This window comes from Arachis ipaensis, chromosome B03, assembly GCF_000816755.2.
Source record: "Arachis ipaensis cultivar K30076 chromosome B03, Araip1.1, whole genome shotgun sequence".
Taxonomy (NCBI): domain Eukaryota; kingdom Viridiplantae; phylum Streptophyta; class Magnoliopsida; order Fabales; family Fabaceae; genus Arachis; species Arachis ipaensis.
Window position 1 is genome coordinate 2,628,876 of NC_029787.2, and position 14,468 is coordinate 2,643,343.

The window sequence follows — 14,468 nt, forward strand, 5'->3', positions numbered from 1 at the left end:
TTTCAATTCATGAAAAAAAAATACTGCTAGAAAATCTCTTAAAAACTAGTTTCATATTTTGCATTATAAAAAAGATTAATGGTCATCAATAATTAATTTGGTGAAAATGTTTTTTTAAATAAATTAAAAGAATTATTATTTATGTAACTGACTCTCATAATATGTTGTTATCCAATTTAAGGAAGACAGGAAATGGATATGGTGAAATTGTATTTTGTATAAATAGGATAGAAATATATATATTTTATATTAGTGGGTATTTATAGGAATCAAATGGAGAGATACATTGTTATATGGGCGATTTGGTGAGTGGTGAGTCAAAGGGAGATGTATTACTAGTTGGATTGTAAATGTCCTTGCAATTTGTCCCCAAAGAGATGGGCAAAAAAGGTGTAAAATTGATGGTTGATAATAAATACATTGTAAAATAGTTACATGGAATGGATACAAATTGGGAGTTGAGATTCTAAAAAACAAGACAAGCAGCATAAAGACACATATTCCATAACACAAATGTATAGTTTCAAGGAGAAAGTAAATACAAGTCAAGAAAAGAGTGAAAATCAAGGACAATAATTGAAAACCATAGATGGAGTATATTGGCTTTTTATGCCGTGCAGGCACAACCAAAGAAGATTCGAACCAACATATTACATTTGAATATTGATTTGATTTTGTGTGTATTGTATAGTAACTTACTGATTTCACGAATTTGACTATTAATTGGATGTATTTCCCTCATTTCATAGCATCATGCGTTATGTTCTCTACTCATGTATTATGCCCAAAGAGTTAAAATGTTTCATGAATTGCTCTCGAATTGATGATTATATGCAGTAATTAAGAATTTCAACTTATTATAGACATCAGATTAGCCATAAGAGGAGTGTTAAGGGCCAGCACTTAACCATCAAAAGGAAATTGAATGATTCTACACCATTAGATATAATCTCACACCATTAAAAACATCATTGATGACTAAAAATTACAAAATCTGCCGGGCCCCTAGACTTTCTCTTAGGCATAATACTTATTTTTTATTCTTCCAATTTTGTACCTTAAAACTAAGATACTTGTTAGCGAAAATTTTCATATTTTTCATAGTATTACTCTAAAACTCTAGTAAGCCATAATCATCATGACCACTGACCTGGTCTTAAGAAAGCTACGTTGAGGAATTCAAAAGATAAATGCCTGTTATAAAGCAGCATTGAACATTCTAAATTGAACTCTCGATGTGTATACATGAAAAGGGTCTTAATCACCCCAATTGAAGCATTTTGCTTAATACAGCATTTCCAGTTCTTCGAAATACTATAATGGTAAATTAATGAGTTAATGCCTAGGGGGCAAGAAGATTGTGAATGTGGTGAATCACCTATCGTAACATACCTTCGAATTTACTGGTGTTACGATGTTTCTTTTGGGTCATTTAGCATTGAAGGTGACACGAAGAAATTCAGATGTAAAATTTAGTAATAATTCACTTTTCGCTTCTTGAAGTACCTATCACTCGATGGAATACTACGAATTTGAAACCACTTGCTGAAATTCCAAATGTACTCATTCAACTACTAAGTTTATCGTGATCTCTCGAAAAGAACACATTTCAAGAAAAAGAAAAACTACGCAAAAAGGTAATTACACAAAAGAAAAAGAAAAAGAAAAAGAAAAACTATATAATCATATTGAAAAAATTGACAAGATGATAATACACACATTCCTCGTGCATGGGAACTATACTCAAACCTCAAATCATGCAAACAAAAAAGCCGTTGACACATACAACACCACAAGCACATTCAACTAGCAGCAGTAGTACACAATATACAACGCATTCGAGGGGCACCCAATTCGGCTTCTTCATCCTCTTCCTCCTCCTCCTCATCCATATAATCATTGTAATCATCATATGTTTCTCGGGAATTGCTCTTAATCTCTTTCTTGCTATTATTACTAGTGTACGACGAATCCGTGAGACAAGTTGTGTGGTAAGCATGACAGCAAAAGAAAGCAATGACTGAAACATTCTGTATAGAGAAAGGATCAAAACATATACAACATCTTCCACCTCCCCTGGTCTTTGACTTCATTTCCATGTTTCTCAGACCAAGGGATTTTGAAGAATCATGAGTATCACTATTTTTTATTCGTGGCTCGTCTTCTTCACTACCTAAAGAAATTCCATGCCGTGCCTCCTTGTAGTACTTGATTAAAAGGTTGACACAGTCCGCCTATTCAGTGAGATATTGTAAGGTATCAAGTTCATGAGATTCTAGAATTTTCCTTTCTGCTTAGTGAAGGATGACGAGTGAAGAGGAAAAACAAACCTTAAGGATATCATTGCACCCATGTCTAAGCGAAGTTTCAGTCCTGTAATCAGTGATAATTTTAACCAGCCGATCCCTAAGCCTGTAGAAAAGCAAACAGAATTGAAGTTTTGCAAACAAGCAGCATATAACCAGAAATAGTGAGAAAGGTAGTCCCTAATTAATGAGAACTACAAATACTAATACTTTTACCTGCATATGTTCTATGATTAGATAATGTAATATGCCTTAAACCACATCTATTACTTGCTGAGGTATTTTCAACCCATTGAAAATCTTATGTGTACCAACAATTTGCCTATGTATGTTCCATGATTGCTGTTACATTAAATCACCTTTATAATTTTATTACTTACCGAGGTATTTCCAACCCATTGGGAACCTTATTTACAATGTAGAGGGGATCAAGATTTCCAACTGTGTGCTCCAATAGCATGCCCACCTGTTGTTCAAAAAACCACGTTCAGAGTAGGCTGAGAAAGAGCAGGATATTTAAAAGCAACAAATTATTTTAGAGGGAACAAATTATTCTAAAAGCAACAAAACAGGCCCATATTTAAATGCACAATCCAGTTATCATGATATACCATTTCAGGCTTGTCAATGCATTGCTTGATTAATTCTTCCCAGAGTTCATCATCATTCTGCATAGTGACAAACTCTACAGCCTGTATAACATAAAAACCACCTCAAACTTAAAATCCCTAAATCTTGATTCAAGATTCAGAAAACCACTTCAATAGAGAAAGAGAAACACCTCCTTAATGTCCCCCAGTTTATTTATAATAACTGCTAGGGCTTGCTTTGAGTTTCCCATCCTTCCTAAGATGAAAACTTGCTCCTTCAGTAGCTCTTTTTTAGTGCAAATTTCATAGGCCTGAAAAGATGAATTGAGAATTTGATTCACATGTGAATGCATACATACAATGGTCAAAGTTGCCATTGGTTCACCACAAACCTTCTCAAGAGTATAGTGCTGACTGCTATGTAGAAAAGGTAGCAGCATCTTTGGATCATAATCTGCATAGAGTTCTACCTATGCACATAAGACCAAAAAAACCAGATTATTGAATGTCATAAAAAGTAACTTTTAATTGCATTCAGCACATACGAACCATTATTCATGTTAAGCAGCACAAAACAAATATCATAACAACCAGGCACTATTTGAAGATAAATGGGGGAAACCCCATCACCGAAATGCATATGGTATATGAATATGGGTATGGTATTACAATTGAAGCACATAATGAAGTAGCTGGATTATCACAAAGAAATGCATTACAAAAGCAGGGCATGGCTAGAGTCTGTTAAAACCTAAAAGGTTGCAAACACAAATTTGCAGCAATAAGGTTCACCTTAGCTCCCAAACAAAAGGAAGCCTGCAATGCTTAAATGAAAGGAAAATAGCCTACCTGTATATCATGAAAGTCTTTCCCAGCATGCGGATTTACTTCAAATAGTGAATGGAGATACAAATGTAAAAAGTATCTGCAGTCACACTTAACATCAGCATTTAGAAGTTGCTTCACAACTTCTTGTGGACTTATTAAGTCCCTATGCTGGATCAATAAAGGAACTGCACGCTTGCAATCCAACATCATCAATTGGACAACCTGAACAAGAAGCAAAAGTAAACAAGTAACAGTCCATTTATCAGTTAATGAGAACAAAAACAAGATAGAACATGAAAATATGTCCATCTTCAAGAAGAAGATCAATCTACTTTTTTAACCCTATAAATGTCTGAGAAATGTTCAATCTCAATCCACAACTATTGCAAACATGTTTGCTCAAGATTCTAATATATTACACTGAAGCTTGTAAATGAAACTCATCGGATGCTGCAATAGAATGCCAACAAAGATGAGAAATATGATTTTGCACATCAGAGAATACCACAAAATCATATAAAAACATGAAATTTGAAGATCAATTGCTACAGAGTATAATTTTACCTTTTCATGGATTGAATCTTGTAGGTTATATTTATCAATGAAATCAAAGAGTTCTGGTTTCATAAGCTGAAAATTTCAAATAAAAGAAAAAGAAAAAAGAAAAGGGAAGTGAATTAACAGTCAAAACAAAATAGACTAAAGACTATTTATCCTACTATCAAAGCATTTGAATGATATTTAATTAATTTAATAGCTGCCTGAACACTGGAAAAATTAATCAGAAAACGTACATCAGCATAAAATGAAAATGCTTTATCGTATTGCCCAGCAATAACATACAACTCTGCCAATGCCTGACAAAGAACAAGTACAAGTTAATGTCCAAAATGGTAAAAAAGATTCAAAGAAGAAAAACATAATAATCAGGCTAACCTCCTTGAGCGAATCGGTCATGGATGAAGTATTGAGCTGAGGTTCGATGGCTGAAATTACAGGTAACGCAGAATAAATTACAGATGGCCATGATTTCACAGTGGACAAGAGATCCTTATGATAAGATGGATTTGTAGCCAATGCCACAAGGGCAACCTGTAGAACCAAAATCAAAATCAAAGTTTTTGGTCCCACATCAGCTCAAAACAGATACCACGTAAGCACATCAGTTTTGAAAGCGACTGCTTTGTTTTAGCCTACCTCATAAGCAGTATCACGTAGTCTAGGGTTTTCTGTTGGCATGTAAGGAACCAAAACAGGGAGTTGACGAAGGTGGGCAAAGTGAAATACCCATCTGTTGAATACATTCCATCAGTAACTGAATAACAAATCACAAACTGCAAACAGAACTACTAGTGCCATGCAGTACCTCTCCCATGCTGAAGCTGATCCTCGCAGCAACTTGGGACATAGAGAAGCTGCTTCACCATATTTTCGTTCCACAATCAAATGATCTAGGTACCTCGATCCTACCTGCAAAGATAGTAGTAAAAATGAAAATTTAAGTCTTAATTAGCTAAAAAATGGGAAAATTCTGCAGAAGGTAACAATTCATTGACCAAGACATGTAATACATGACATATGGTATGGCTTTTCTATAGAAACAAATATTAAAATGAGATGAAAAATAGAACACCAATCAAGCTTCAATATTAAAGAAATCAATTTTATACATGCAATGTTAATTAACTAAATGGGCAGATATAGAGATTGCATTTCATTTTCTTTTGAGCTTGCATCTTGAGTGTATAATATTATGTAGTTTTATTGGGAGCAAAATAAATTATGAAAAAGTAAAAGATTTACTGAGAAACAGAATATTTGAAGAACCTTCAGATACATGCAATCAACATAAACAAGTGCCTTCAGTGGCATATATGTATGTCCTTATTCCAGTTATGTTCTATGTTATTCTACATTTTTACACATCCAACTTTAATTATTATAAAAAGACTTGAAAAATCTCTACCTCATCAAGAAGTTCACTGCGTCCCTGACCAGATTCAACTGCAGCCAAAGCTTTTTCATGCCACCCATGCTGAAGAAGCCATGCAATATGATCTTCCGTATCCCTGATTATTAAAATGCATCAACTTCTATCCAAATTTTAATTTACTATTTTTTACTCTGTATAGAATCTTATAGCACAAGCTTCACATTTTAAACATAATATAAAGTATTTCAGCGAAGTTTGACCCAGGACAAACTTAGTTTGCTTTGACTTGAATGTTCAACAGTTCAAGTCCTTTGAGGGTAGTGATGAATGAAGTAATTTGCTCACAGTGCTAATGGCAATAACAGCTTACGTTGAAGGGGAAGTGAGTTATTGGCTGAAAACCAAAAAAAAAAAATATTTTAAAGAAGGATTGTATTCCTTTGGCAATTGTTGAATTGAAGAATCTCACACAGAGGAGAGCAATATTTTGTAGGCACCACGAGACATCAACTGTTATTAATAAAAAGATTAACCAATGATGTTCCTGATAATATCATTGACAACATCAATATGTGAAACAGAATGGTCGGTACATTCTTTCGTGCCAACCAGTCAGCTGGCAAGTCAAGGTGACATGTTTACCATCTTTTTTATGGTGAATGGTGATGATAATTCAATGTGAATGCATCAAAACTTGATAACATCAAATAAGGATAAAGAAACTAAAAGTAACCTTGGCTTTGCAATAACTACATCTTTTGGGGATACAATATAGTAAAGTGGTTCATCACCTGCAGCCCACTGACCACCAGCATAGCTGCTACCTACATGTGAATGAAAACAAATATTTTGAGGTAGAACTACTCCATTCTGAAAACACAAACCTAAACAACACTAACCAAACTTTAACCTGAGAAAGGAGCATGAGCAAGAGAATAGTCTTTCGCCTTGTAATGCTCAAACCCATGTACCGGTAGAGCATCAGTTGAAAGTTCATCATTGTTCCATGATACTATTCTAACTTCTGGCCTTTGTGCATTGCCCTGTTGAAAATTATATTTATTTGCCTTACAAACATAGCAAAGCTCCAAATTAAATGAGGAGGACAACATAAGTACACCTCACTTCTCTTCCATTCTAAAACATGCAACATGGAATTATGTGTTATGTGTTAAATACAAAATTAATTTATTTATTCATCACGTAATTAAATGCAGCTAACAATATGCAATTATGTGTTAAAACACTCTCTACAGAAGCAAATTATGCAAGTTAGGAATTGAATTACAAAAAATATTAATTAAAATGATATATACCCTCAATAAGTTTGGTACTGTACCTTATCCAATATTATAAAGAAATGTAAGATTTTCCAATTAATATACATCACATAAAAATAAAATAAATTCCAAACTTCCAATATATCAAAGTATTGTGGACCAGAATGACAAGTGTAAATTAAAATTCTCAAAAACAGCTCCCTTTATTTTAAGTGAGAATGCAGAAGAATGAACTCAAATTAATGGTTATAGCTTATAAGAGGTAAAGAAAGGAACGTACAGCGAGCATTAAGTTAGAGTTTCGATTTTTCCATCATATGAAACGAATATATGTTACCTGCCGCGAAGGAGCGGTACTACTAAAATCCTTATTTTCATCTTCCTCTCCAGGAATATAAGCTAGAACTACCAATACATCACCAAAGGGGGCAATGCCTGATATGAAATAGCCAGTCTGAAAGGATGCCATAATATCAACCTGCACCATACCAGACAAAGGAACTTGCCTGTATGTCCCATTGGCTGCTTTATGGTTATTTGTCCTTAGAGAAACAATTTTCACAGATGTTCCCCAGCCAATAACCAAGAGGGTGTCATCCTGTAAGCATCAAACAGATATTAAGTTACAACTTGCAACATTTTTTCTCAAGATGCAATAACAAATGAAATAATGCTACTGCTGATATTCAAACTTCAAAGCAGTTAAACAAGTCTTCAATCATAGCAGTGGACTCTGCTTGCCAGCATGATATAACCCAATAGCATTCCAACATAAATTGTTGACAAACCTGCCAAACCAAGTGAGGACGCAGAAGCTCAGGGCGTGGGCTTCCTCGCGGTCTTTCGATAAATGTTATACGCTGGTCATTGGCAGTATCATAAACCTTCACCCCTGCATCATTTGCCCAAGCAACAAGACTTGTTCTCCATGTCACAGCATGTATTGGACCTTCCCCGGTGTGCAAAACCTTTATTTTTTGTTGGATGTGGGAAGATGGTTAGGTATAGTGCTGGTATTTATTTAGCTGACAAACCAAAAAGTAACATTGAGAGATAGATGAAAAAGTTAAAATGATCTTACAAACCTGGTCACGATAGCCCAACCATTTCTTCGAATTTAAATACAAATGACCTGCTAAACCACCAGCAACAAATCTCCTAGACGCATTCCTTGCATATTCTGGGTCCAATGCAATCGCTTTCATTGGTCGTTGGTACTCAAATTTCATTTTCTCATCAGTGAAGAGACTGTTTATAACAACTGATCCATCATCGGAACAGCTTCCAATAAACTCCCCTTCTATGTCAAAGCTAAGGTCGTTGACAACGGAAGCATGGGCGGCGAATTCTTTCACCTGCAACAAGTGGCTCTAACAAATTAAAAAATAGCAACACCACAATCATCCAAGCATTCTGCCATCACTATCAGATGACAAGTGACAACAGCTAACTAAAAACCTAGCTATCATAAAAATACTTTTAATTTGAGAAACCTAGCTATCATAAATTTATCCGAATATGCTGCACAAACTTCAAAACCAGTATATTGATGGACATCGAACACAAGAACTAATTGTATTCAGTATTCACCCTCGAATTCGATCTATCGAGGTCCAATTTGAGCAATAAGAGCTCGAATTCACACAGGCTGAAGCAGTAAATTAGGTTAGGAACAAAGTGCGACAACTACAAAAAAAAAAAAGGTTAGTGATGAACCTGATTGCCGAGAAAATCGAGGATGTGAACAGTGCCGCCCTGAGTGCCGAGCGCGATCATCCGCTCGGCGACGGCGATGCATGACGCAGCATCGGTGGCAAGCATCGTAGGTATGCTCCCTCCCATTCTCTGGTACTTAAGCCGTGGCTCCTCTTCGTCTTCTTCTTCCTCCTCCTCTTCTTCTTCGTCTTCTTCAACTTCTTCCTCTTCCTCTTCTTCTCTCTCGTCGTCTCCATCTACACCGTTCTCTGACGGAATCGGAGCCATTCGGATGGTTATCCCCGGCTGCCTCGTGGTTCTGGACTTCTTTTCTCCTCCGATGAGAGAACGGATCTGTTTGGTTGCAGCAGAAAATATTTTCCCTTCCTCCTTTTTCTTTCTCTTTCTATCCCCGTTCTTATTTTTACTATTTTGTTATGTTATATATATTCTTCTTAATTGTGGTTGAAATGGAAAATTGTCGTTGAAGTTGAATGGTGAATCAAAGGGGGAAAAGTGGGAAGTGATGAATGGAAGGTTCCTGAATTGAAAATGCTTAGAAACGGTGCTTAGCTAGCTAACTAGCATTAGTAGGAGTACTGTAGTAGTTAGGGTGATTAATTAACGGGGTAAACGACAAAGGATAGAACGTCAAGGGTGTTGTAAACTTGTAATTTTGTGCTGTGCTAGTGAGAAGCAATTTTTTATTCATTTTTTGCGTTGCAGACTTGCAGTCCTTATTTATTGATTTTTTTCCCCTTTTTTTTGTGAGGTCAACAGCGTTTCCCCTTTTTTTTTTTGGGTCATTTCGTGGACAGGGCCTAAGCCCACAAACAAACCAGCACACACCTCCTCAGGCTCCCCGCTAAATTTGGTGCATGGTGCTTGGTGCTTGGTGCATGCAATGGAGGTCGTGGGCTTTATTACCTTATAAATTGGATTCTCTAAATTTTGAATTTTTATTTTAAAAGTAAAGTATAATCTACCATTTATTTCATAGGTAAGACCTAAAAAAATATGAAAAAAAAACTATCCAATGATAAGAAGTCACACTTTACCCTCTAAAATAAAATTTAAAATTTAGAGTTTCGGCCTTTGTTTTGTAAATGTAAATGAGTAAAAATGGATTTAATAGTCCAATTAAAATATTCTCACTAAACCAATTTGAATTGGTTGACTGATTAACTCACTCGTCCGTTCAAATAAATGTTTGGAGTTTGAATCGCATTTTGTACATACAGCAATCCATTAGCTAATAACAAACCATTAAATAGAGCTGAAATTTATGACGACTTAGTCTTTGAATCGATTAATAAAATTCTTTCAACATACCCAATAAAATTATCCAACAAAATAGATTAAAATATAAGCACATAAAATTATGCAGGAAACCCAAGTTCAAACCGAAGTTTGCAAGCTTTGAAACATACATTTTGTCAAAAATGAGTGATTATGGTATTGGAATTACATCTAATAGTGTAGTAGATCTTTAATTATTTTTTATCTCTAACAAGTAGTTCTTTAGCTTTTTGTATTGTTCTTTTTCATTACCAATGATCCTCTCTCTTAACTCTTTTACATCTTTATAAACCATCTTTGGATATACAGTTAGGTCAAACTCTTTTCTCATAAAATTTATGGCCTCATGAGTAGTCATGTGTGGATGGACGGTCATCTTTTTTTTCCATTTTTTTGTTGATCCAGTGTTGATTAGCTATATTACTTTATAACTCTCATGTACAAATGTGCTCAATCTTATATGTTTTAACTTGGAAGTATTGCAATACCTTATTATAAGACAAATAAGGAACTCTAATAACACTCTTCATCCTTGCACCCAATTTTTATCATTTTTCTTGTTATTCTTGATCCAAATTAATTTTTTCTCTTCAACAATAAATAAATCCTTAACAACCGCTTTGAACCTCTCAATTGTAACAAATCTTGTACCAAATTCAAATCCTCCTCTCTCAAATCATCTGTAGTAGGCTGATCAGCAAAGCTATTCAACTTTGAGGATCATTTTTCACTATAACCTCCTCTTTTTGCATTAAACTTCTTCTTTTTAGACACTTGTGTAGACTAATTTTTTGGCTTTTTTTTTTTTTACTTATTCTTTTTCTTAAAAGATAGTGATACTTCTTTCATTTTTCTTTTGACAGTTTAATGATATTGTCACCATCACCATTATCATCACCCTATTCACCACTCTTATAGTTATTTTCATAACCGGGAGGAAGATGTTCATCCTCTACAATCTCATAGCTATCATAAATAGAAGATAAATTACCTAAGCTTTCCCCCTCAACTGGATCCACATCTTTCTTATTAGCAATCTCTGCAAGCTCTGGATCATGATTAGGATGATCAAAAAATATATAAAGAGGATGATAAAAAAAAATATATAAAACTCATAAGTGTTTTTGTTTTTCGTTTTAGCCGATCCCATTCGATTGATACTTGTATCACCCCTCGAATTTTATGTCCTTTCTCTTAAGATCATACAGTAGGTTTCCTTATGATTGATAACTAATTTTTTTGAACAGTGTAATCAGATCACCAAAATTGATAAAATCAAAGTTCATTGGTGAAAACATCTCAATTTGACTATGAAGATAAACTAACTCACCACTGGGTGCTTTTGAAAAGTAGTCTTACGACAAAAAGCTGAAACAACAAATACATCACCTATTTGCAATATTTTTTAGCAAAAAACACAAATATTAAATACTATACCATAAGTTTTAAGAAAAATATACTTATTACTGTGCAAGACAAAAACAGTTATACCAACAAAGCTTGATCATAGCTACTTCCTAAAACAGCAATAGTGGAACAACAACGATCAATCATTGTTTTTTTTACGGACAACGTCACTCTTCTATGTACTAGGGCTTGATATAATTGTGTGTGTGTGATTATATATAATGGCATTCATAGTATTGTGTTTAAATTTAAGGGCTACACTCACTATTTTTGAAATGACGTCGTTTTAGATGTTAGGACTTAGTTGTTTCATAACCTTTCTTAAATAGATCATATCAGTTTCATTACGGACACATCAACTCCATTACGTTTCGTCAAAAAAATTGTATAAAAAAATTCATACGTCGTGCATTTTAAATAGTAAGAGATGGTGTTATATTTTCTAATATTGAGGGATGAAATTATCTCAAAAAAATTTAACAATTTATATGTCATTTTCTCTTTTATAAAATATTAGTGTAAATTACGAAAGAAAAACTTATACAAATTTGTAAAACAATTAAATTCACAATTACTATTTTAAAAGAATGAATATCAATATATCATTATAACGATAAAGTTCAAACCTAAATTCAAAGATCTCCCTACTAAATTATTTACAGTATTTTATAGGATTTAGTATGCATTGCCAGGTTTATGATTTTTACTACTTCCGGTTGATCAAAAAATTAACTATAAGAAAGGGGGAAACCGGAAAAAAGGAGCGAAAAATCGAAAATGGTAAGAGAGTTTCCGCGTAGCTAATTTTTAGTTTTTTACTCTTTTTTGAATTCCACCGGGACGACGTGAATTATCTAGGCGATAAAAAAAAAAAAAATAGTGCCATGATTTTTCATAGTTTCTGATTTCTAATCCCCATTCCTCCGCTTAAAAAAGTCAGTCTCCGATCAGAATAAAATTCCAATCCACTCCTCTTCAGCACAAAGCACCGCCAAACAAGTAACAACCACCACCGCATCCACACAATCAGTAGCTAGTTCCAAGTTCCAACCACCACACCTTACTCTATATACACACACACACTCTCTCTTTTTCTTTTTCATCGAGCTTCTATGTCTCACTCGCTTCTAGTATATAAACCATTAACCGCTCAGATCTCACTCGCTCTCCAGTGAACAACCATGAGAGTGGCGTTGAGCTAGATTATGCAGCCGAATCTTTTCCCCTTTGCAAGCGTTCTCGGGAATCCGTTCACACTCAATACCAGTAGCTTCAACACTGGTAATGGCGAAGTAAGCGAGGGGATCGATAGCTCTAGGGTTTTCTTCTTGCTCCCTTTCTTCTTGCTCTCTCAGGGAGGAGGAGCTATGGATCTCTCTAAAGTCGGCGAAAAGATCTTGAGTTCCGTTAGGTCCGCTAGGTCTCTCGGCTTGATCCCTTCCGTCTCCGATCGCCCCGAGGTAATCGATTCTGTCACTCGAAATTCACGTGGAGCTGAATTTGGTAATGCTTTATTGGTTTTGGTTCTGGATAATGTAGTGCGATTGGATTGTTGAACTGTGAGGAGGATTTGGTTATGGATATTGTTAGTTTGGGAATGTGATGATGCGTAAGTTCTGTTGCTTCTAATGTGTTTATATGTATGTAATGCAGAGTTTTGAATTTGGTAATAAACTGCGGGATTCTAATTTTGATGTTATGGCAGCACTGATTATAAGTCACTTTAAAATTTCGTGCATGAACTTGTGAGGTTAGGATGTAAAAGTTTGTAAGTGTGCTTCGGCATAGAAGTGCATGAGATCATGGATTTAAGTCGTGGTTGCATTGCATACGCATGGAGTCTTGTTCTAATTTGGATGACATTTGCATCCGCTCTCATATTTACTTGCAACTTGTTAGGAAATTTGTTCTAATATTGCAGTAGTTTGACTCTTTAGCGAGGATGAAGAGCTATTGTCCAGAAAGTTGATGGTTCTGAATTCTGGATAGCTTAGGTCTACTAATATTTTGATAATGTCTTAAGCCTACCAGTGAACCTAGCAGTGAATGCGCTCTGTAATTATGATGCTTTTCACATTTGCATTCTTGCTGGTAGTGTTCAGTTATTCAAACGAACGACTTCTTTTTTGATTTGTTTTCATGTTTTATAAATCTTGTTGAACAGGTTCCAGCTCGAGCTGCTGCTGCAGCTGCTGTAGCTCGTGCTCTTGCAGGATTACCTCCTCATCAGAGGTATAGTCTTTCATCAAGTTCAGAAGAACTGAGTTCAATATATGGTAGCAGACCAAATAGCCAAGTGGTGGAGGAACTAGAGGATGAATTTTATGAGGAGGTGCTGCTTGCATGTATCTATTTAGTTTTAATTTCATATTGATTTTTTCTTGCAACTTCCCTTGTGACAATGAAACTGTTGTTATATGGAGCTCATGTTGCTTAATCAGAAGAGAACTATTAAATGTGTCCATGTTTATTGGAAGATTGTACAATTATAAAAAAAACTTGTAGGAATTTCTGAGTATTTATCTGTTTCAAGAAAACTTGACATGGTTGTGAACACTAGAATTTAGAGCACGGCATTCTTCTTTGTAAGAATTAGTCTTGTAGCTTTAACCTAATGATATTACACTTCATGTTAGAAAAATTGGTAAAAATTGGTACCTGCAAACTTATCCCTCACTAATATATGATAGTCCTATTTAGAACCGAGCTTCTGCCAATGTGAATCCATATCCATTTGTAATTTCTGTTTGAGAATTTATTTCTTTTGATTCATGGCTTATTTGCAAAACCTTGTCTTTCTATTACCATCTTTACCTTTGCTTATAACTTCTCCTGTTGACATTATGACATACTGCTATTTATATAAGCTTTATACTTCACATATATACTGAATTACTGATGATGTAACAACTGAGCCTTGCCTCACTATTAAATGGTCAAGCAATTCCATAGTGTCTAAACCATGTCTATCTACAAACTATTAGGGAACAATAAATCATTCTTAGTAGTGTTGCCTCTAATTTTTTTTTTTTTGAAACATTGTTAGAGAAAACTGAAAAATTCAATGACATTAAATAATGCTAAAAATATTTTTTGTGGGGGGGGGGGGGAAAAAAGATTTAAAATTGTT

The 14,468-nt window shown here is 34.7% G+C and overlaps 2 protein-coding genes across 5 annotated transcripts in view; one reads left to right on the forward strand and one right to left on the reverse strand.

The window, feature by feature from the left end:
- LOC107629288 (vacuolar protein sorting-associated protein 41 homolog) lies at nucleotides 1,563-9,222 on the reverse strand. 4 transcript variants are annotated; one of them, XM_021117746.1, is made up of 20 exons: nucleotides 8,654-9,217; nucleotides 8,023-8,292; nucleotides 7,726-7,905; nucleotides 7,275-7,535; nucleotides 6,568-6,700; nucleotides 6,449-6,481; nucleotides 6,003-6,051; nucleotides 5,691-5,793; nucleotides 5,091-5,194; nucleotides 4,922-5,015; nucleotides 4,661-4,816; nucleotides 4,519-4,581; nucleotides 4,289-4,354; nucleotides 3,746-3,946; nucleotides 3,289-3,366; nucleotides 3,088-3,207; nucleotides 2,918-2,998; nucleotides 2,687-2,772; nucleotides 2,331-2,412; nucleotides 1,563-2,234 (listed from the first exon to the last, which is right to left on the reverse strand). In XM_021117746.1, the coding sequence occupies exons 1-20, from the start codon at nucleotides 8,918-8,920 to the stop codon at nucleotides 1,803-1,805; spliced, it is 2,859 nt and encodes a 952-aa protein (XP_020973405.1). In that variant the 5' UTR covers nucleotides 8,921-9,217; the 3' UTR covers nucleotides 1,563-1,802. The 4 variants fall into 4 exon arrangements, 3 of the variants coding, with proteins under 3 accessions (XP_020973405.1, XP_016187524.1, XP_020973406.1); XM_016332038.2 differs by lacking the exon at nucleotides 6,003-6,051 and having other exon boundaries at nucleotides 6,391-6,481; nucleotides 8,654-9,216; XR_002358657.1 differs by lacking the exon at nucleotides 6,003-6,051 and having other exon boundaries at nucleotides 2,203-2,234; nucleotides 2,666-2,772; nucleotides 6,391-6,481; nucleotides 8,654-9,222.
- The window catches only part of LOC107629287 (syndetin), a 12,630-nt gene continuing 10,294 nt past the window's right edge, over nucleotides 12,133-14,468 (forward strand). Inside the window, exons 1-2 of the mRNA XM_016332036.2 lie at nucleotides 12,133-12,798; nucleotides 13,503-13,670. Coding sequence (XP_016187522.1) covers nucleotides 12,544-12,798; nucleotides 13,503-13,670 — 423 coding nt within the window. The 5' untranslated portion in view covers nucleotides 12,133-12,543. The remainder of the gene's footprint in view (nucleotides 12,799-13,502; nucleotides 13,671-14,468) is intronic.